Source organism: Spinacia oleracea, chromosome 4 (genome assembly GCF_020520425.1).
Source record: "Spinacia oleracea cultivar Varoflay chromosome 4, BTI_SOV_V1, whole genome shotgun sequence".
Taxonomy (NCBI): domain Eukaryota; kingdom Viridiplantae; phylum Streptophyta; class Magnoliopsida; order Caryophyllales; family Amaranthaceae; genus Spinacia; species Spinacia oleracea.
The window spans coordinates 7,131,446-7,155,247 of record NC_079490.1 but is presented as its reverse complement, the minus strand read 5'-3'; the positions used below and the strand labels follow the sequence as shown (position 1 = coordinate 7,155,247).

The window sequence follows — 23,802 nt, the reverse complement described above, 5'->3', positions numbered from 1 at the left end:
GATTTTTTTTTTCTTGTCTAATCTAGTATGGTGCTCTTTTTGGTCTTTTTTCCTGGTCTGGTCAGATCTGAATTTTTATTATCTGGTCAGGTTTTAAGAAAATTGAGTAACAAAACAATTCGAATAAGGTAAAGTGAACAAAGCTTAATCTTGTTCGTTACAAAAAAAATTATATTAAAAATTCAACCGTATATTGCACCCTTGACGTTCTACTACGTGTGCTTTACATACGTATTACTCCCTCTGTATTTTTTTAAGAGATACACTTGCCTTTTCCGGCCGTATTTATTTAAGAGATACACTTGCCATTTTTAGTAACTTATCAACCCCACCATCTAATTAAATAATACATCTAATATACCCTATCACCCACCATCCTATTAAACAAATATTTTCATAAACCCACCCCACCCTCCACCCACCAAAATGACATGGTCCCCACTTATTTAATTATTAAAATATCTATCCAACCCCACTTGCTTTATTATTTTATTCGGATTTTTCACCAAATGCCCCTGAGGTTTACTTTAATGCACCAAATACCCCTAAACTTTCCAAAATGCACCAAACACCCCTGACGTATGCAATAATATCATTAAATGCCCTTTTGTCTGACGGACGTTAACCCTCCGTTAGGCAGTTAGTTCGTTAAAACATAATGCACCGAATACCCCTGAGGTTTGGTAAAAAGCACCAAATACCCCTGAGGTTTGGTAATTTTTTTTCCAAAAACTAGCCGTTGAATTTGAATAATATAGCCGTTGCAGTCACCCATACACTAATTTCCCTTATATATACCATACCCAACAACAACACCACACTGCCCTAAACCCCAATCCCCCCCAACTGCACAAACAGTCCACCCCAAACCCCCACCTGCACAACCACAACACTGCAACAGGAGCACCAACAACAAGCAGAACCCTGCAACACCAGCAGCAGCAACAGCAAGAACAAACAACAACAGCAGCAGCAGCAACAGCAAGAATAACAAGACAGCAGAGCAACAAGAACAAACACCAATAGCAGCAGCAGCAAGGACTTCTACACAGCACAACACCAGCAGCAAGAACAACACAGCAACAACAAGAATAGACAACACCAGCAGCAAGAACAACACAACACAACAACAACAATAACAAACAACAGAAGCAGCAACAACAGAAGCATCAACAACAGAAGCAGCAACAACAGAGCAGCAAGAACAACAACACAGCATGAGTTCTTGTTCCAATACATCATCATCCAATCTGTTTCCATACATACTTGTTCCAAACAAATGTTGTCCTATTTGTTCCAAAAAATGTGCAATAAAAAGCTCCGAGACATCCAAAAATCCACAGAGGCTATATTACAAGTGTGATCCTTGTAACCATTTTATGTGGTGCAAAGGAAGTGTTCTACACCAAAATCAACAACAGCAACAGCAACAGAGCAATATAGAGTATGAGGGAACATCGGAAGACAACGACAATATAAGTGACGAACTGAAGAAACTGAAGAAAAGAGTGAAAGAGCTCAAAAAATTCCAAGCTGCAGCAATTAAAATAGGAATTGTAATGTTTTTGTGTCTAATGTTTGTAGTAAAGAAGTAATCAAGACAAACAATGATGGTTGTAATGGCACGAGCACATGAATTTCATTTATCAATAATATGCAAGTCTTTGAACTCGTAACTGGAATAGTTTGTTTCCAAAATAAACCGAACATCAAGTTGTGGGTAGCTTTACAAAAAAATGCCAAAATGTGCCACAACCTAAGTTGTTTTTCAAAATAAACCTAAGCTTTAAAACAGAAATACTAAACTGAATCCTAAGCTTACTTCTAGTTATGCAGCTTTGGACTTCTTGCTGCTCGATGCATTAGATGTTGGATCCTTCCTCTTCCTAGCACCAGATGTTGATGCACCAGCAGAACCAGCAGCAGCTGCAGCAGATTCTTTCCTCTGTTTTGCAGTGGAACCTCCTTTACAGGTTCTTGAGTTATGCCCAATTTGCTTGCATTTCCCACACTTGACAGTGGTGTTTCTTTTCCCCCTCTTCTTCTCATGAGCACCTCTTCTTCTCTGCTTGGCTGGTCTGCCAGCTGCCCTTCTCATTAGTGGGGGAAGAATCCTAGGTAGCTCAAATGTAGGCCACTGTGTTGAGTCAGGCATGGGGTGAATATGCTCTGAGTATGTGAGCTTATAGGCTGCCCCTTTGAAGTAAGGAGAAACAAAATCTGTAGGATTGAGTCTTTGATGGTATATTACCCTAATAGCATGCTTGCAAGGTATACCACACCCTTGCCATTTCCCACAACCACAAACTCTAGCAGCAAGCCTAATAGGGAACTTCACATGACCATCTAAAACCTCAAATTCACCCCCCCCAGCATTAGTTGCATAACAGAACCTCGAGTCAGCACTCCACTCTTCAAGCTCCTTAGTAGCATATGGCTTCAATTGATCGGGTCCAATGTCAACAGCTTTATCAAATCTGGCCCCGATCTTCGTCATGCACCAAGACCTTATTTCTAACATAACAGAATACAATAATTGGCATCACACATTTTAATGCAAAATAAATACCCGACTCGGAAACTTGAACACATACCCGACTCGGACACTTGAACACAAACCCGACTCGGACACTTGAATACAAACCTAAATAAATAAGTTCCAATGACACAAAAATAGGATAAAATGTAAAGGATTACCTTCAAGAAGTGACAAAACAGGAAGATCCCTAAAGGGTTTGGTACACGCGTTGAAGGATTCCACAAAGTTGGTGGTGTTGTGATCACAAGTGACCCCAACATCAAACTTGTGTCTGGACCACTGTTCAGGCACTTTGTCAAGATATCCCACTGCTTCTGGGATGAGTTTGCCAATCTTTTCCATGGCTTTGTTGAAGATATATGGATTGTATGCATCAGCAGCAACCCAGAACAAGTCATGGAAGGCTGTGCCACTGTATCCAGCTTGTCTGCAGTTGGTATACAGATGCTGAGCACAGACCCTCCTGACTGCTTTGGGGAAAACATCATACAAAGCAGATTCTACTCCCTGCATAACACAATTCCAAGTTTCAATAACCAGAAAACTGAAAAAATATAAACAATACTACAAATAATAAAAACCAAGAAAGGGAGGAGTAATTACCCTCATTCTGTCACTAATAAAAGTCCAGTCATCCCTCTGGCACCCATGTTGAACAAACAAAGCCTTCAAACTTCTGAAAAAATAGGACCATGTGTCCATACTCTCCGTACTCACAATGCTATAGGCTAATGGAAAAATCTCATTATTCCCATCGATAGCAACTGCAGTGAGGAGAATTCCCTTATAGTATCCACTCAAATGTGCACCATCAATGCCTATGATAGGCCTACAACCTCTTAAGAAACCCCTAACTTGTGCAGCAAAGGAGAAAAAGCAAGCCTTGAAACGGGGTGTCACGTTACCAGAATCTGCAGTCCAAGTGACCAAGGCATAACTCCCAGGATTGGTAGATTTGATCATTTCAGCATAGGATGGTAAAAGGGCATATGACTCATCAAAACCTCCATAAATTTGCTGCCTCCCGAGGCTTCTCACCTTGTACATCAACCTCTGTTTCACTTGTACCCTATAAATCCCCAATGCCTTTCTTTGAAGTGTCTTAATTGGGATTTCTGGATTTGCTTCAATGTCAGGAAGTAGTTTGGTGCATAGCCACTGAGATGTCACCATGGGATTCTCCTCAAGTCTCCCACAAGACTTGTGCTCACTGACAAGAGTTTTAATGGCCCAACTGACCCCATCCAACAACACACAGGCATGGATCCTCCAATTGCATGACTCAACCAGACACATTGCAGTGAATCTGGTTGTATCAGCCTTTTCAACACTCACAGCAAATCCCTCTTGAATACAGAAGTCTCTGAAGACCTCCATGAAGTGTGTCTTGCTTTGGAATATCATCCATGGTTGCAACTTGATAGTCCCCCATGGCATGCTTCCCACAACTTTCCCATTTGCATACAAATTATCCAGCTTATTACTCCCATCTAAATGATCCTCAAAACTTCTCTCAGAAATTACCTCCTTAAGAACATCTTGTTCTTCATCTTCTTCAATTTCTTCGTCAATGAAATCGTCGGAGTTGAAACCAGTTTCACTATCACTCTCACTCTCCTCAAAATTTTCATCATCACTCTCATCATCCCATTGCTCCTCTTCCTCCACATTGTATGCAGTGGGTTTCCTCACCCTTGAACCAGCAGGCCTTCCCCCCCTCTTCTTAGGAACAAACTCACCCGTCTTCTTAGCATGACTTCTGGAAATTCTGAAACCCCTCCCTTTGTTTAACTCAGCCCTGTTAGGAGGGGGTGTCTGATCTGGCTGGTGTTCTGTTTGATGTTGTTGCTGCTGTTCTGTGGGTTGGTGTTGCTGTTGTTCTGTTTGTTGTTGTTGTTGATGTTCTGTTTGTGGTTGTTGCTGATGTTCTTTCTGTTGTTGTTGTTGCTGTGGTTGTGTCTGTGGTGAGGTTGGTGGTGGTGAGGGACTTCTTGGTGGTGGTGATGGATTATTTGGTGGTGGTGAGGGACTTCTTGGTGGTGGTGATGGATTATTTGGTGGTGGTGAGGGCTCTCTTGGTGGTGATGGAACATTTGGTGGTGGTGAGGGCTCTCTTGGTGGTGGTGAAGGCTCTTTTTGTGTATTTGGTGGTTGGGAACCTCCCGGGGAAAAGCAGTCAGCATGTTGTGAGCTGTAAACACGTACGTACTCTACGCTTAAATCCTCAACATCATACACAGGCACCTCAACTGCCACTGTGTTTGCCAATTGCTCCTCCAAATCCCTTTGAATCTCAGCCTCCCTTTCTAACCTTCTCCTTTCCTCTTCCCTCTCCCTCTCAAACTCCTCAGCTTTCCTTCTAAGTTCTGCAGCCTTCCTTTCCTTCCTATCCTTCCTTTTCTTAACTGCAGTCCTAAATTGGATTGAAGTTTCCTTCTCATTTGCCTTCTCTATCCATATTTCCACAGTATCTGTGCGCTTAAATAAACCCCACATGCCCATCAAACCAACATCATTCAACAATTCTACTCTTTTATTCGTACTAGGATTAACATAAAACAATCTAAATAAATCGGGAATCAGAACATCTTGCTTAATAGAATCATCAAACAAGTCATCAACCAAATCCATGTAGTTCGTTTCATCAGTATCTTGTACCTTCACATCAAAATTCCGATCATTATAATGACATAACAACCAAATTGCGACCATCCTATACAAACAATAAACACAACACAAAAATTCAAATTAATGAACTAAATCATTAGGCAAAACAACAAAGCACAACCAGACACTATGTTTTACCATTAACACCCAAAAATTCAAGTTAACCCATCTCATGGAAAAATCACGATTTTAGCAAAACCCTAACCCTAATCAAAGCAAAATTCGCAAAAAATAGCACCAAGAACAAGAAACGAATTGAGTGAACTAACCTTGACACAATTTTGATGAAGTTGAAGCCACAAATTCCAGTCCTTTGCTCTCCTTGCACCCACTTTTGTAGGACTCGCGAAAACTGCAGATTTTTGGACCAAATTGTCGATCTTTTCGTGGGGATTTACTTCGACTAACTATTGCGAGTTGTTTTACACAAATCCCAGCGAATTTCGATCTTTCTCTCTCTTTGGTTTGGTACTCAAGTGCTCTCTAATGGTGTAAGAGAACAGAGAGAAATGTCGAGGAAGAAGTTGGGAAGTTAGGTTTTGAATTTTTTTTTTTTTTTTTTTTTCTTTTTTGATATGGCGCCAGAAAGGACAAGTAAGGGCAACAAGGTAAAAACATGGTAACGGAGGGTTAACGTCCGTCAGACAAAAGGGCATTTAATGATATTATTGCATACGTCAGGGGTGTTTGGTGCATTTTGGAAAGTTTAGGGGTATTTGGTGCATTAAAGTAAACCTCAGGGGCATTTGGTGAAAAATCCGTATTTTATTTCATTCAATTATTTTTCTTAACGGTTTTTTCATGAAATGCCCTCGAGGTTTGCAAAAACGCACCAAATACCCTCGCGTCTTTTGAATCACATAATATACCCCTATTTTTACGTTCTGTTCATGAGATGCACTTTTGAGTTAACGGCGTTAGTCTGCCGTTAGCAGGAGTTTACATTTTTGCCCTTGTGTGTTATTTGGCGCGATCCTTAGCTTAAATCCCCATTCATTCCACTTAACCCACCCAAACTTTCTCTCTCCTCCCACACAACCCACCCAATGAACCAACACCACTCATCACCGTTGTCACCACCTTCGCCCCCGCTACCGTCGCTAACGCTGGCCTAGGGTTCGACTTCCTCAATTGCACCGTCGATGGCATCGGTGACCCGGTCGCCACCGTCATCTCCCATCCCCAATCGATTAAGTGTTACTGAATTTAGTGTTGTTGGTGTAAGATTGTTGCTCATTATCTCTCCTTCCCCGTCCACCGCCGTCAATGGTGGTCGTGCCTCTATCGGTTGTCCAGTTGCACTTCATCCTATATGGCGATCTTTCTAAAATTTTCCTTTTTAATTGAGTGAATTGATTTTGATGGAAATCTCAAAAACCCAAATTTATTTTGTCTAATTTCTTCTTTTTCTCTAATTTCTCACTCACCACCGGCGAGAGGGTTGTGTCACCGCCTCTTGCTCGGTTTTTGGGCTCGCCTCCACCGTCCTCGTCTTTGAGGTTGCTGGGGCTGTTGTTGTCTTTCCTTGTTGGAAATTGGAGTACTCTTGTTGTGGTTGTTATCTGCTGCTCGTTGCTAGCCCTGAGGTACCACACTCTATTCTTCTCTCTCTCCCTCTCTCTTGATATTAATTTAAAGAGGTTGTGTTGTTGTTTTGTTAATAGATGAATTTCTTCATTTTAGGCTGTTAATTTTACTTCAAACTTCCAAAATTAGGTGAACAAATTGTGGAAAGAGGTTATTGTTGTTTTGTTAATAGATGAACTATGCTAACGGTATAATTCAACTCAATCAATTTCTTATTGGATTTGTTGTTTGAGCATTTCAAATTTCTTTGATTATTACAGAGTCGGAGGAGGTGAAGGTGGTGGTGGTTTGCCAAAGAGGCATGGGCAAAGGTGCCACCGTTTGGTGGTTGGGAGAATGGAGGTGAAGGTGTTTATACCCAGAGCTTTGAAAATGCTAGGAAAAATATGACTTCGGGGGCTTGTGGAAGACCCTGCTGAGCCCCAGGTCAACAATCGAGCTTGACCTTCTACTGCTGCTGGAACCAAAAATAAGGCATAGGATCCTCAGTTGAGAAATAATACAAGTAAAGGCTACAATTAGTGGGAAACATAGATTAGTTACGTACTGAGAGGATTAGTTACTGAGAAAATAAAATGTATTTTGCTGTAGAAGATTATTTGAATTACCAATGAAGCTGAATTTTTGTTTTTTCTTAATTTGAGAATGTCATCTTGATACAATTTGTACTGAGAGATTATCTTCACCATTTATGATGACCAAATTTGTTGATTACGGTTTGGTAGTGCGTATAGTTTTACCGATTTTAACTAATTCGTATAAGAGGGGTGATTGGTAGTTTGCTTACATAAAGATGATAAGCCCCACGCCCTTATAGCTTCATTAGAATCAAATTCTGCAATAGGTCTATATTGTGCAATAAGTTTATAAATAGGGGCATTCTGTGAATTATAAACATGACTTAACGGAAGACTAACGGAAGGTCGGATTAGGGGTATTTGGTGCAAACTTAGGCAAAAATAGGGGTATATTATGTGATTCAAAAGACGCGAGGGTATTTGGTGCGTTTTTGCAAACCTCAGGGGCATTTCATGAAAAAACCGTTTTCTTAATACCCGTGCCCGGCCAAGTGTATCTCTTAAAAAAATACGGAGGGAGTAGTATGTGGTACGTGTACCACATGTGCCGGTCTACTCTAATTTTTTTTTCTTCATGGTGTACCACCCGGTTCACCCTTAGGGCTAATTCGGACTTGGGGTGAGTTATGAGTGGATTGGTAGCGTTAGACAAAGAGTTTATCGCTATTATATTTTCGAGTGGACCTCTGAGTGGAGTAGCACTACAAGAATCAGAAGTAAGGAGGGCGATTTTATCGTCAAAAGAAAGGCGATAATAAAATCGTCCTAGTAGAACAAATCAAACAGGACGACATTGTATTGTCTTTGTTGATATGAGCAAACAGGGCGAAATTACTTAATTGCCTTCTTTAATATTCCATTTTCATAAAGAGGGCAGAATTATTTAATTACCCTTCAATATAACTAACAAAGAGGACGAAATATTTTGATTGCCCTCTTTGATCTTATTTGTTATAATAATGGTCCCACTCTAAAAATATAATAGTGATAAACTCTCTGTCTAAGACTACCTAACTACATAGTAGAATGTAGAAAAAACATAAAGAAAACGGCCGCAAAGAGAGATTAAGGATATGTTTATCTAAGGAACATTTGATAAAACAAACATCACTATGTGCTCATAGTGCAAAACCAACGTCACCAACTGAAGATAACTTGATAAGAAAGGAATAGGATGAATCATTGTGTATAACAAAACCATGCATGTGTACAAATCTTTGCTTAAAGTTGGACTACTCCATGCACCAATTAATTCAATTAAACAAAAAAAAAGCAAATTTTAGCCAAAGTTTTTATTAGGGTTGGTTTGTTTCAACTTAATTTGACTTATTTCAGCAAAAATATCTTCATATAAGTTGGATAAGTTCAATTCAGTTCAGTAAAAATAAGTTTTTTTTGGCAATTATATGCACACAAATACAGAGTAAAATTTTTCAGCAAAAATAAGTTTAGGTTCAATTCAAATATATTAATTTCAGTAAATTAAGTTGAACCAAATAGTTTTCTTTATTTGATAGCCCTTCTTGTGCGAATTAGGCAATTTGTGGACTATACACATGGATGACAACGCGCATAATGCCCCCAAAGAACATATGTAGTACATAGGTAAAAGAACGAGAATTAATTCTGGCTTAGCCTTCCTACTATAAAATGTGCTCTACTCGCAAAGAGCAATGTCAAAACCAATCTCTTCTAAAAAAACATGATATTATAATAAAAGAACATGAGAAGAGTTCTTTTGTTTTTTCATTTAATACTTGTAAATAAATAACATAACTCATGTTTTTTTTTCACAACACTTGTATTTTTTGGGTACACCATAATTAATGTACAGTGTGCACTCTTGTCCAGCATCTAAAATGCGCAAATTTGGGCGCCAATCCCCATTTGAGATAAACTTTTGTTTAAGAAAAATCTTAACTTTAATTTAATTGTCAAAAAGGCTTCTACAAAGCCAGAAAGCAAGGCCAAAAGATGGCTTAACTTAAACAGGCATTCAGATCACATTTAGTGTAATTAATTAATTTTAGATAACAATAATAAATAATTTAGACCCAAAACAAAGGGGGTCTTTAGTTCTTTACGTCAGAATCAGACCTTAACAAAAGGATTAAGGAAGTGATTAACAGATAATAACCCACTAATCCTATTCTGGGCGCTAGAATCTTGGTTTCTTAGCTTAGTCTTAGTGCATGTGCTACTTAGATTACTTCTTAGTCTCATCATCTTCTTTTTCCTCACAAGTTGGCTCGATCATCAGGATTTTATTATCTTGCTTTATTATATCTTTTTCAGAAAAATGTGCTTCTGGCATCATATATGAGGTGTAACCATTCAACTTTTTGAATATCAATCTCCAACAAATTAATATTATCTATATTAGTCCTTTTTTTGGGATTTGAAGGGGGCGTCAGGACGTAAAAGATAGATAAGATACGAACTCTCAACCTTTTAGCTAGCGAAAGTAGGTCTAGTAAAACTTAAGATGGTTGTATGTCGTGTCTGGCTGTGTTTCGTGCCGAATCCACGTGTATTCACTGTATTGGGCCTGCGGATTCAATTGGGACCGAGCTAGAACCCAAGGAACGCCTAAATAGGCACATCAAGACCACTTGTAACGTGTCGGACTAGGTCGTGCAAAGAATATAAAAAACATGTCCAGGGAACAACCCAAGCCCTCCTGCTGAATAGGGCCAGAGCCGTCATGACTAAACTTATTTTCACTTAATTCGACGTGTTTTGTCGAGCCAGGTTGTATCATGTCATACCTTGTCGTGTTTTTTCCAAAAATGTGGCCCAGACCAGTCCACCCCTCCACGGCCCACGACTTTTTGTTTGTGTCGGGTTGTGCTTTTTTTCGTCTAGGCAGGGTCGTGCTTGGAGTCGGCCGGTCACAGTGACATCTTTAAGTAAAAATTCTACAACAAAGGTGTAAAATCTAAAGCCCTTGTTTTTTTATGTTTGGCTGGGTGGATGACTGTGTGGGGGAAGGCAGGGAATGAAAAGGAAAAACTTTAGGCATTGGCATACATGTTCAATGTCATGAATTCAAAAGTATTCTCCAAACTTTCTACCAAAAAAAAAGTATTCCTCAAACTTATCCATGTCTCTTCCTTTGACCCGCAATCCAATATGGATGATGGTGACTATATGCGGGTTTAAGTTCTTTTAATTTGGATAATTTGATAACCAAGTTAACAAAATGAATTGGATCCGAAAACGTTACACGCGCAATAGAGAAGATAAACTCGATATAGTCCGCTTGGTAGTCGGTAAAAAGTCCCATACAATTGATACCAATATCCATAATATTGGTTGTTCGTCTCAATTTCATGCACCAAAGAGCTCTAAAGCATGAACCATTGAGCACGCGTATTATGCGTACTGTTTGTAGCTTTGCATCATATTTTCTGCGCGTATAAACTTAGTGGGAGTGCCAAAAGCAACAAAGTTAGATCAGAAAATGCGAACCAAATATTCAAAAACGCTAAAAAATAAAATAAAAAAGCAAGAAACACCCACCACAGATGACAGTCGCCACAGTTGCAGCCATTTCTGGCAGGCTGAGGGAAAGTGGATCTTTTCTGAGTGGCAAATCAAAACATTTTCCCTTTGTTCATACAAAAAGGTGAAATTCAGTTCAGATAAGTTCAGATAAGTTCAGATAAATTCAGTCAGATAACTTACAAACTATCCTAGTGGGCGACTATGTAAACATAAATATACATACATGCATGTACAAACTTGACAGCAGGTGAAACATTTACAGCCATTACAGGGTTCTCACTAAGAGGTGAGAAGTGTCATACCCTAAACCTCTGTGTACCCAAAAAAAAACTACTTAATGAGTTGATACAAAAAAGAACTAATGACTTGATACTACTTAAAAAGCTGTCATGGCAAAAAAGCCTCAAGCATTGGTACTGCATCTGTCATCAGGGTTTTGCTTCAAGCTTCCTCAAGCAACAGCATAATCAACGAGCATGTTACTGAAGAAAGGATCTGATAGCGTTTCCTTTGAAGAATCATAACTGCTCATTCGCTTCTTCAAGGACCGTAACTCTCTTTCATCCTTTCCAGAACGTTTCTGGTAACAAATTTAGACATGACTCCATATGAGAGATCTAGTCTCCAATTTCGAAAATCAGACTATGATGAACAATTAAAGACTAGAAGTGCACTTCATTCTAAATAGCTCAACTACATAACTAGTTTTTCCACTCCATTTTAACATGACATACAGACATTCCAAGGTATTTGGACAAAACAAAGTTAAAATAACAGCAAATTGGTCAAAGGCAATTATAATCCATTTACTTAAGACTGAGATCAGTTCAGTTTAACCTATTCATCTATTCTAGCCCTATACTCGAGCAAAATGGTTGGAATTTGTTGATGTACTAGATAATTTAACAATGTAGATGCAGTACTTACAAATGATTTCTTCAGCAACAAGATATCCACCAGATATTGCAACCATAACACATTTGTTTTTGGGTAACTGCCAACAGAAATTTCAAGCAAATTCAGCATTTAATGAAGTTTCAATAGAAAAGAAATAGTCATTGATCTTTTGATTTGAAAATAATAGAGTGATTGCGGACCAGCACAATAGACAATCATAAGATTAGAATGCCTGTTCAGTGTTCACAGAAAGACAGACTTCATAAACCAACTACGTGACGCTTGTATCCTGGAGCCACGGCTTCATCACTTGATTGAAATGGATACAACATTACAACTACTCTTATTTATCAATGCAAGAGTTCAAATAAACATTGGGCAGAAGAAATAAGTAAAAGCTAACCATGCTTTACATTATGCATTTTTAATTAAAATTTAGATGTTGTCTCCCTTCAAAATAAACAAATAAAAATAAATGAAAACACATGATTCCATCATCAGACTGAAACATACCTTCCATCCCAGCAATCATCTGTGACCTCCCTCATCTTCCGATATGTTTCTGACTGCAAGAAGATTGAGATTTCAATAACAAATTCATTAAAAAGATTAAAGGAGAAAATACAAATGGAAGAACGAGATTGTGAATATTTTTATTACTTGCTTATCTCCTTTGGGACCTTCGAAAAGCTCGGGATCCGAGGATAAGTTCAAATAGAGAATTGTGTTGCCTGTATATATTGCACATCATTACATCAATAAATCAATATGACGAAGAAAAACAGCAAATGATTTGAGTACATAGAGTCGTTGACATTTACCTGTATTGATCCTTGACAGAGTAAAATCTATTATGGAAACCAGGAGTCCATGAGTTTTAATGGATGCCGTCCTTCCTTCAAGAGTAAACTGCAGAGCAGTAGTTTCTCTTCTGCTTAAAAGAATGTTTCCCCTAGGAAGAAAAAATACTTTGACTTGAGCAGAACAATATACTGGAAGACTTTGACATGTAAGTGGCTATTAACAGCTTACCAGTGCAAATCACGGTGCTCAAATTCAAAAGCAGCTTCAGCAACAGCCAGGGCAGCTGTTACCTGCAGTTCACAGTACACAGTGTTGATGTATTTTAATCAAAGAATTAACACAACCTGCAAATTTCTTGTGAATACCTGAACTAACAAACTCTGTGCCTCATTAAAGTCTGAGAGGACAAAACTTTCAAGATCCGTACCACCATTCTCAAGGACTGAAACGACATAACACTGCAAAGTGCAAACAACTTATTGATCGAGTCAGTGTAAAAACATGAAACTCAGCAATGCCAGGAGAATTAGTGAATAAACAACCTTATTTAACATAATGCATATACTTCCCAACAAATTGCACTGCAATACAATACAAACCTGGTTTTCAGGAAATTGCTTAGGATGGTCATTTTCTGAACCATGTTCTGTATCCCAAGTTTCCCAAGCTTTCAGCAGAACGGGATCATAAGGACCTTCACAAACCTTTATACTGAAAAACAAAGAATTTCAGTACCTAGAATAAGATTGTTAAAAAAAATCCCAACCCTCAAAAGCACCAACTCTAGTGTATTTTTTAACAAATTAAAACCTTATACATGTGTGCTTATTCAGAGATAGTGCAAGTTAGCAACTATATTATAATATCAAAGCATTAAGAATAGTAGACCACGTAATGAGATTATAGCAAACTACCGATCATCTACTTTTTTCATTTATTTTTCGTTTCTCTTTGTTGTAAATTATCTTTCCTCAACTTTCCAACAGTTCAATCAAGAAGACCTTTTCATACGAAAATAAGCAACCAGGATTTCCTAGATTGTTAGCACAAGCAAAGAAAGTGAGTACTCCAGAGAACATACTCTTTTGTCTCTATGAATGTCGTGGTAGCATTGTCAAGAAGAACTTCACCCCCTCTTAAGCGATTAAGTGTCCGTGACAGTATCACCTCTTCCAGCAACTCCATAGATCTCTGTAAAGACATCAAAGTCAGGTATACAAATCTTCAAATATACTGAGTACAACAACAACAAAGCCTTAGTCCCAAAATGTTTTGGGGTCTGCTTCAAATATACTGAGTATTTACATTAATTCCAAAGTCAACTTTAGATATATGAGGATGTTAAAAAAAAAAGTAAATTAAAGGTTTAGTACATTTTTGGAGAATCTGATAAACCAATGAGAAAGTTAAAAGAAAACAGTAAATTAAAGGTTTATTACATTATGTAGAGAATCTGATAAACCAATGAGGATGTTAAGAAAACCAGTAAATTAAAGGTTCAATATATTATGTAAAGAATCTGATAAACCAATGTTGACGCTCCGACGACCAGGAAATAAAATTATCACCCCAAAACAACAATAACCGAAAGTCACTGAAAATCGCTGTCCAGAAACAAAGGACTCTACATGGTTGATGTGTATCTTAGGCTTTTAGCAACAAGAACAAGGAAGACCTGTTTGAGTTAGTCTCACTGCCTAGATTGTATCCGAGTGTTCTAAAGCACAAGCCTAGGAAACTTTTACCTACTATTACTTCTCACAGGTTCTGATACCAATGCATGAACTACTTCAATGAGCAAGGAAGACAAAGTAACGATAAGAGATATTACTTCAAAAAGTACCTTTTGAATTTCACCATTCACTCGCAGCTCTCCATCAATAGGAACAATTTTGCAAACAGAACTTCCAGCAATGAAAGCCTCTCCAAATGTTCCTTCGCCAATCTTAACAATACTTTCTGTGTCACTGAAGTTACAAAGATTTCTAAATGTCATTATATCAAGGGATTTTAAACTTGCGATTTCAAGGCAAAAACACGAAAAATACAAGCTGAAAAGTGGACGACTCCATAGACTTCATTTGGCCTTTCAAACATATGATTGGGAAAACACAAATCAGCAGAAGAATCATAAATAGATGGTTGTCCTGATGAATTACACAACAATATTGAAGAATGAGGTCTTTAAAGTTAGTGTTCACCCGTCAAAGGGCATATCCATATATCGAGCAATTGACTCATGCATGCATGAGAAGTACTACATCTATCACAGTATCATCTAGGAAACTGAAGAAAAATGAAAAGAAAAAAGATACCGTACTATCCTATATTATCGAATTGCGTTTTGATATTTCAGTTAATTTTCAATTCTGCTACCAGAAGATGATAGAAATTTGAGAACGCACGCGGAAGTTTTGTTGGACCTTAATAATATATCAAACTTGCATTTTTATCATTGACTTTATTAATAAGAATTGTACAACAATATTTGCGAGAGCTTGTTTCTACCCCTCACTCATATTTTTTGTGGGAGCTCTCTTGATGGGCTCGCCTCTCAACTTAGGCACATACAACCTATTTATAGTTGTTGTATACTAGTTTCTAGATTTTTCTACACTTGTCTATTAAACATCACATGTCTAAGATATTTCTAGATACATCATACTTCATTTTTCATTACACATCTAGATTTTTCTACACACTTTACTACTAGATATTTGTATAGTACATTCTAGATTTAGATTTTTCTAGATTAACATTTTAACACTCCCCCTTAATCTAGAAAAATCTTGTACTCCAAAATGTTTCTCTTTCAAAAATCTCGTTGATGCACTTGTCACCAACCACCAATCGACATAAACACTTGAATTCCATTAATGTTGGCACCCGTGTTACCAACCTCCATCTTCTCGGCTTGATACCTTTTCTTAATCTTGATGATCTTTTCGTTGGTATTCCTGTTACCAACTATCCCACTGATGCACATGTCACCAGTTATCTCCTAAAATTTTTCCATAAAATTTTATTTTGTTATTGGTGCTCGTGTCACCAATCAACCCGCTAATGCTCTTTTCATTAGCAAATTTCAAAATTTTCTTCAAAATATTTTCTTCTACATTTTCTCCATTAATATTTGTTTCTCCAATTTTTTCTTTTGTTGTGGTGCTCATGTCACCACCCATCACTGCTAATGCTCATGTCATTAGCAAACTCCAAAATTCTCTTTGTGATTTTTTTTTTTCACCAACCTACTTGCTAATGCCCTTTGTCATTAGCATCCTTCAAATACTTTCTTCTTCAAAAACATATTTTCTTCTTCAAGTTTTTTTCATTCCTTCCTTATTTTTATCATCAACTTTTATTTTTCTTCATAAATTTATTCTTCTAGTTTAATTTTCCCACATTTGTTATCATCTTTAAGATATTTTAGATTTAGAACTTACCTCCTTTCTCTTCCATATTTTCTTCAAATCTTGTAACCCTTCATGTCTTGGGTCTTCGGTCTTCAATCTTGTCGTAATCACTTTTCCGGCTCTGATACCATGATAGAAATTTGAGAACGCACGCGGAAGTTTTGATGGACCTTAATAATATATCAAACTTGCATTTTTATCATTGACTTTATTAATAAGAATTGTACAACAATATTTGCGAGAGCTCATGTCTCTCACTTATCTCTGTGGTAGAACCCTTGTATATGAGTGAGGGGTTGAAACAAGGGTTCTACCAAAGAGATAAGTGAGAGACATGAGCTCTCGCAAATATTGTTGTACAATTCTTATAATGTAATCAATGATAAAAATGCAATTTTGTTATATAATTGAGGTCCATCAAAACTTCCACGTGCGTCCTCAAATTTCTATCAGAAGAATGTCCCTTTGGTTCGGAAATAATTTTAATTTTCAGTGACCATGTGTTCTTGCCAAAAAAAGATATTTTATAGCACTAGCACTTGCATAACTTCAACTTCGTTGACATTAAGTGGAAAATATATAATGACATTTATGTGTTATGTATAGCATATAGGTAAGCTAGAATAATGTTGAAGTAAGTTAACTAAGAACTGGCTAATCCTGCAGCAGCTATCAAAATGAGGCGTAAGCTTAGTAAAAACTACTTCAGTGACAGCCTGGCAGGTGGGCAAGACAAATTTTTGTCTGTCCAGTTTCTTTATTTTTCTAGGCTGCTAGGATTGTACCCAAGTCTTGCTACATAAATCACATAACAAAAAGCAACAAACATAAACAAAATACTGACCAGATGTTGGAGAAGACGTCAAACAGTGTTGAAGTGCCTGACTGTTCACATTCCTTCAGGATTGCCAAAAATGCCTCATTAGCCAAAGAACTAGGCCGTGATGCTAAAGAAAGTTTCTTGATTTCAGATTCTATGTCATCGAAGTCCCTGTCCTCTAGGCAGTCAAGATCTATGCGAGTCTTCCCTAAATGTGTGAGCATGTCTTGCATTGAGATTGAACCGGATAAATTGCGCAGACAAAAATCTTCTGACCTCCTCAGAGACGATTCAAATCCGTCATTATTATAAGGAATAGGCTCCAGTGCCTCATCTGGAGTTCTTAATATGGTGGATAGCGTGCTGGAAGGAATTACATGCTGCCTCTTAGCATGTAGCCACTTCTCCAGTCTTGTGCAGAGTGGAGGTACTCCTATATTTTCCGGTTGAATTCCCATAACCCAAGCAGATTTTTTAGGTGAAGGACTTTCTTCCAACAACTCATCTGCATCGACTTCTTGGAAGTATGCTCGCTCTTTCTCAAAGTTCAGAGGCTGAGTAACTTTTCCCTAAATGGCAAGAAAAAAAATACCCCAACATTACAAAAGGGCTTATTATGTATCCTCTTGTTTTGCTCGAGGGAGGTAGTGTTATAGAAAAAGAGCAGATGGAGAACTTGCAGTATAATAGTTTAAATTATGTCATTGGTACAAGAATTTGAATCTACTACTCCAGTACTCCCTTTTTCAAGAAACAATAGTCACCTTGTACAGAGATGGGATATTTGTAAAAAGTTGTCACCTTTTCTAAAACGGCTACATATTAAGATTATAAACTTTCCGAGACAACCCACCCTACATAAATTTAACAAGGGGAGAATTGTAGGAATGGTCTAACTAATCTTGTAGTAATATCATGCTATATTCTTACATTACTAAGAGATGGGATGATGTTATAATGCATACTGATAAAACCAAAATCATAAAGACATGCAAAGTATAACACTCCGTAAGTTCTTAGACTACCATTTCAACACCAAAAGAACATCAAGTTGCAAATTAGATTTTCCCCAATTACCCAACAATTGACCTCTTTTTCTCTAAATGTAAACCCTAATATAAAGAGGTAATATGAACTATGAAACAATGCCCTAACACAAATTAATTTCCTCTCTAAATTTCATGTCTACTGACTGATCCAAAATAAAGCTAGTCAATCTAGCATGTAACAGTGCATAGGAAAGAAAACATATGTACTTTTATTTAATGAATAGGGGAGCCACAAAGCGCAATGACATAGATGGAACTCAATTCAATCCCTCATTATGCATACCACCGTACCGCCCCCATAACACTAGCCCATAACACTAGCCAACTAAGCTAATTGACACCGGACAAAGAAATGAAAATCCATACTTTGGGAAGAGGTGGTCTGTTTTTCCTCCTACGTGCCCTTTGTTGCTGCTCCGTGCAATCCGCTCCTGCTATAACCACAATACTTTCCCTCCCTCTGCAACAAATATCAATTTGTAGCAAAACTGTGGTTATAAACCCTAATTCATCATCATTCATAGCTCAATAAAAACGATAATTTGTTGCAACAATATGATTAATAAATGACAATGTACCATAAAATTGCCATGAAAACTGAAAATGGGAATAAAAGTAACGGGAATAAAAAGAAACCTGGTTGAAAGAGAACGATTCCAGCTGACTCGTTTCGAGTTAATATTATTCGCCACGAAGCTCACTCGAGTCTCTTTACTTCCAGACCTTGAATCACTGCTTCTAGACCTAATGAAATCAAACGCCAACAACAAAATGGGGAAAACAAAAATCAACATTGGGGGAAATCGCAGAATAATGCGAAATTTGAAGGGGGTGAAATAAGTGAAATGCACTTTTGCGAGGGTTTGATTGCAGCAACTTCATTGATTTTGTGACGCTGATAAGTGACGACGGTTTGAGGTTGTTGTTGATGATTACTGATGCGATTGGGGTTTTGTTGTTCTTCAGCAATGATTTCACTCCATAAATCGTTGTTAATTGGGTATTTTCTCTCGTTTCTAGGGTTTGAATCCATGAATTTGAAATTAATTAATTGTTTCGTACTGGAGTCGTTCAAACTTCCAGAAGAGTGAGTGTAGGTGTCAGATAAAAGAGAGAGATTCAAAATGACGATGAAGTGGTTTTTCAGGCGGGAAAACTTATACGAGGATGTTTGAGTTGGTTTTGGTTGGGCTTTGGTTCCTACAAACTCAACTTCGATGGCTCGTGGAAAAATAATTTTGTAGCACGTATCAATCGCAATTTAGAAGGTGGACCATGGTGCACATAGAGCTACGTGCACCAAAAGAACACAGTATATAATTGAAAGAATATCTGGTTACGAGAAAAGAACATGAGTATTTTTTTTATTTAGGTTTTAATAAATAGTAAAATAATAAATTATTTTTATAATAAAAAAGTGAAATATTATATCGCATGTTCTTTTGCCGTAATGTCGTGTTCTTTTACTTATGCACACATGTTCTTTTGGTGCACGTAGCTCTATGTGCACCACGGTCCATAGTCCACGAATTGCGTATCAATCGATCGGAGATTATAACCGCTACACTAAATTTGGCATTTGTTTTAACCTCAGTAAATAACACTCCAAACTACTCCAAGTTGCAAGCAATCAAGGATCTCAATAATTTTAATCGAAGATGATAATTTACAAGTGGTTAACTGAGACAAAGGTCACTGAAAATGTGGAACACCCCAAAAAAAAACAGAACATTAACACCGACATCAACTACTTCGCCAACATTTCAAACACTTGGGGAATCAGTTATGGGCGTAAAATAACGACCTAAAACAGTACAAAACTCAATTGTATTTGTATGCAGTGGCGGAGCCACGTTGGATCATGGGTGGTCCACTGACACCTAATTTTTTAAAAAAAAAGTTATAGAAACTTGTTGTTCTTGTCGATTTTCCGTCACTTTAATTGAAAACAACCCAATTTTAAAATCTTGGCCCCACCATTGTTTATATGCAACTTTGATCAATAAAATGACCTGCGTATAGGGAGTCCTAGGGTGGCGGATTATATTGGCTTGTGATCAAGTGATCAACCATGCATGTTCGTGAAGTCGTGAACATTATTACTAGCACACATGTATGCTTAATTAACAAGTAACAATAGTCCCATAATTTGGTACCTAGCTATACTTTGTAAGAATACTATAATAGGAGCAAACTAGCTAGGTTAGAGTATGTTTTCGAATCTAGATTTATTCGAACAAGTATAGAACAAATGGATTAAATTATGCGAAGTACTCCGTATGTAGTTGGATAGCCAAATGGATTTTTTGTCATACAAAATGATAATCAAACTAGATCAAAATAGTGTTTATAAGAAATTAAAGTATTGTTAGTTTGTTACAAACTCTATGAAGTGTCTTAAAATGATCGAGATGCCTTATTAAACAATGTGGAATTGTAGTAAGAGGGCAAGAATTTATGATTTCTTCGCAAATTCGTATTCACTTGGGTATTCAGTGCACTGACGACTATATTTTGTTTACTTTATTTCCACTTATTTCGAGAAAAATAAGATAAAACAAATTTCGAAAAAATAACGGTTATTCAAGGGTAATTTAACACACACACACAAAAAGTTTAGATAAAGCTAGTTATGCTCAAATAAATGAAACTCAAGTGAACGTAACATACCCTACGACTATATACACATCTTCTTAATTACGTAGTATCAGGTAAATTAAAATCTCTAGTTATCGGGTTTACCTACTTAACATATTTAGGGGCTCGTACTTTTTCTAAAAGAATTTGGTAAAAAAAAAAGGAAAAACACTATAAGATCAGAGCTATAAGCTCTTTGTTTCATCTTCCGATGTGGGACACAATACTCACACTTACTTTCTAACAAATCCCCCCCCCCTTAAGTGTAAGTCACTCCCCCTTGAACAGAATGGGCTAAAGCATCCAGACCCTAGCCACTTAGGAGACACCAACAGACGGGCTATAACCGGAACAAGCCCACAGACAACAGTGTTTAACTGATGGTGCAATAGCCCAGCTACTCGAAAGCCCAGCTCTGATACCAGTTTGTTATAACGGATGCAAAGAAAGATCAAATTAACGTAATTAAAGAACGCAGAGATTTAACGTGGTTCACTAACAATGTGTTAGCTACGTCCACAGACAGATGAGAGGAAAGTTTTATTGATCTTGAGGAATACAGATTACAGAATACAACTAGGTTATGACCTAAAGAGTTTATATAGTACTCTCTAGACAGATGCGGAAAAGCCCAGAAAATAGGCCCAAAACAGATAACCCGTCCCCGAACCCCTAAACCAGGGGCGTCGCCCCTGTGTTAGGTTATGATACATATGACATTACATAGATCATGCGGAAACAACCATTAACCCAGGACAACATATTATTTACACATAATCATATAGCATAATTTAGATGCATACTCTTTGTTGCGTGCCCTCCCTAGCTGCGCCCGAACCGAACAAGAACAAGTCTTTTAGGACTCCAAATGTCGTCCCTCCGTAGATAGTCCACAGCACGTCCGGATCCGCCTTAAGATTGACCAACTAGAATCGCCCTTAAGGTACTAGAAAATTTCGGCACTTTATGAGCAAGATGTGTTTTAATTTTCTCTCAAAAACTCACTTTTGAATACTTTGAAACTTGTTTATAAATTATGACCCCTAGGCCTTTATTTATAGAGTTATGGAAAAGGAATCGTAATCCTAGTAGGATGCGAATTAATTGGAATTAGAATCCTACATGAATTCTATTTAATTAATTTATCCAATTAGGAATAGAAATTTAATCATACACTGATTCTTGTAGATTCAGGAATCACGCATGAGCACAAACTCACACACACACGGCAGCCACAAGGGCTGCCATGCGCGTGCGAGCAGCAGCCCGCGCAGCACGGCCCACGCAGCCGTGGCCCTTGGCGCGCGCTGGGCCTGCCTTGCGGTAGGCCTGGGCGCTGCCTTGGCTGGGCTTGTGGCGCGCATGCTTGCTGGGCGATGGCCCCGGCTTCGTGCTGGGCCTTCGTCCGGCAAGCCTCGTCCGATGCTAATTCGTACGATACGCTTCCGATTAAATTTCCATTTCCGGAATCTATTTCCGATACGAACAATATTTAATATTTCCGATTCCGGAATTAATTTCCGTTTCGAACAAATATTTAATATTTCCGTTTCCGGAATTATTTTCCGATTCCGGCAATATTTCCGATTCTGACAATATTTCCGTTTCCGGCAATATTTCCGATTCTGGTAATATTTCCATTTCCAATAATATTTTCCGATACGTACCATGTTTCCGTTTCCGGCAACATCTACGACTTGGATAATATTCATATTTCCGATACGATCCATATTTCCGTTTCCGGCAATATCATCGTTTCCGGAGTATTCATTTCTTGCCTGTGACGATCTTAGCTCCCACTGAAACCAAGATCCGTCGGTTCCGAATATTCATAGATGGAGTATTTAATGCCATTAAATACTTGATCCGTTTACGTACTATTTGTGTGACCCTACGGGTTCAGTCAAGAGTAAGCTGTGGATTAGTATCATTAATTCCACTTGAACTGAAGCGGCCTCTAGCTAGGCATTCAGCTCACTTGATCTCACTGAATTATTAACTTGTTAATTAATACTGAACCGCATTTATTAGACTTAACATAGAATGCATACTTGGACCAAGGGCATTATTTCCTTCAGTCTCCCACTTGTCCTTAGGGACAAGTGTGCATTTCCTAATTCCTTTGTCGCTCGATGCTTGCTCTTGAACATAAGGTAAGAGTTGTCATCCTTATTATGTCCAGAGGTGTTCCTCGGTTTCAGAGTTCAACTGATCAAATAAACAGATAATCATAGCCTATGATTCATCCGAGCACGGCCATGCATTTCACAGTTTCTAGCTCTCCGAGTGGCCTTGTACAACTTTTAAGCATCTCTTCCCGATTTATGGGAGGACAATCCCAATCTTGCGATCTTGAGATTAGACTTCGTTTGATAGGTGATTACCTGAGCGTTGCCTTTATAGCCTCCTTTTACGGTGCGACGGTTGGTCAACGTCAAAGCAACCAGTTCTCAAACAAGTAATCTCAAATCACTCAGGTATTGAGGATTTAGTGTCTAATAATTTAATGAAATTTACTTATGACAGACTTTCATCTCTTACAGTAAAGTTTCATAGGTCTTGTCCGATACTAGTCTTCCCAAAGTAAGTATCTATGCAAATGATTATGACATTGCCATGTCCACATAGTTCAAGAAACAGAACTACTAGTCATCTTGCATTCTAATCGTCTAACGTTTTCTATGCGTCCAATTTTATAGAAGACTCCGATTAGGGACCATTTTCAACCTTTGACATTCAAGTTCACTTGATAGACATTTCTTAGTCACAGGACTGGTCCTGACAGTCTATCTTGAATATATCGTCAAATTGAAGGGACTCATCATTTAATACTAAACCAAGATTAAATGGAATATGAAAATACATTTCATATATGATAAATGTTCAACCCCAATGTTTTACAAGCATGGGCCTCAAACCCATCTTCTAAAACAGTTCATGGAATTCAAAGCTATGCTTGATTTCCAGTGCTACAATGTGAGTGTTGCTTCTCACTTGTTGCATAGGTTTAGTTATCATGCTTTGCCAATCTTAATATCCTTTTCATCGAATGTTCTTCGAGATATGATGATAAGATCTTTTCGAGTTTGTTTATTATGTGATCTAGTCTTTCTTACTTCGATGGTGGTTTTACTCATTTTGCAATGAAGAACCATCAAGTTAGCAGACGTTTTTCTTGCTTCAAGAGTGGTTCTACGCATTTTTCAATGAAGAATCATCAAGCCAGCAGATAGGTGATCTACCCAAGTTCAGTGAAGAACTTTAAACAACCCTGTTTTATTGCTTCTTAGGCAATAATTACTTT

The 23,802-nt window shown here is 37.9% G+C and overlaps 2 protein-coding genes across 2 annotated transcripts; both read right to left on the bottom strand.

Moving 5' to 3' along the window:
* Positions 1-1,828: 1,828 nt before the first annotated feature.
* On the bottom strand, positions 1,829-5,971 carry LOC110783535 (uncharacterized). The gene is made up of 4 exons (XM_021987883.2): positions 5,476-5,971; positions 3,143-5,252; positions 2,698-3,046; positions 1,829-2,514 (listed from the first exon to the last, which is right to left on the bottom strand). Exons 2-4 carry the CDS (start codon positions 5,249-5,251, stop codon positions 1,829-1,831), a joined length of 3,144 nt encoding a protein of 1,047 aa, XP_021843575.2. The 5' UTR covers position 5,252; positions 5,476-5,971.
* A 4,980-nt stretch (positions 5,972-10,951) lies between these two features.
* On the bottom strand, positions 10,952-19,059 carry LOC110797253 (serine/threonine-protein kinase haspin homolog). The gene is made up of 14 exons (XM_022002342.2): positions 18,713-19,059; positions 18,498-18,605; positions 18,228-18,321; positions 16,837-17,381; positions 14,423-14,546; positions 13,661-13,770; positions 13,179-13,290; positions 12,945-13,037; positions 12,808-12,869; positions 12,597-12,727; positions 12,436-12,506; positions 12,289-12,341; positions 11,806-11,872; positions 10,952-11,458 (listed from the first exon to the last, which is right to left on the bottom strand). Exons 1-14 carry the CDS (start codon positions 18,892-18,894, stop codon positions 11,330-11,332), a joined length of 1,881 nt encoding a protein of 626 aa, XP_021858034.2. The 5' UTR covers positions 18,895-19,059; the 3' UTR covers positions 10,952-11,329.
* Positions 19,060-23,802: the final 4,743 nt, after the last annotated feature.

Excerpts from the sequence above, each read along its gene's own strand:
- LOC110783535 (XM_021987883.2), bottom strand. The coding sequence starts at position 5,251 with ATGGTCGCAATTTGGTTGTTATGTCATTATAATGATCGGAATTTTGAT. Across the intron at positions 3,047-3,142 it reads TTATTAGTGACAGAATGAGG|GGAGTAGAATCTGCTTTGTA; the intron begins GTAATTACTCCT and ends TGTGTTATGCAG. Across the intron at positions 2,515-2,697 it reads TGTTTTGTCACTTCTTGAAG|AAATAAGGTCTTGGTGCATG; the intron begins GTAATCCTTTAC and ends CTGTTATGTTAG.
- LOC110797253 (XM_022002342.2), bottom strand. The coding sequence starts at position 18,894 with ATGGATTCAAACCCTAGAAACGAGAGAAAATACCCAATTAACAACGAT. Across the intron at positions 13,771-14,422 it reads TGAATGGTGAAATTCAAAAG|AGATCTATGGAGTTGCTGGA; the intron begins GTACTTTTTGAA and ends ATGTCTTTACAG. Across the intron at positions 12,342-12,435 it reads GTCCCAAAGGAGATAAGCAA|TCAGAAACATATCGGAAGAT; the intron begins GTAATAAAAATA and ends ATCTTCTTGCAG.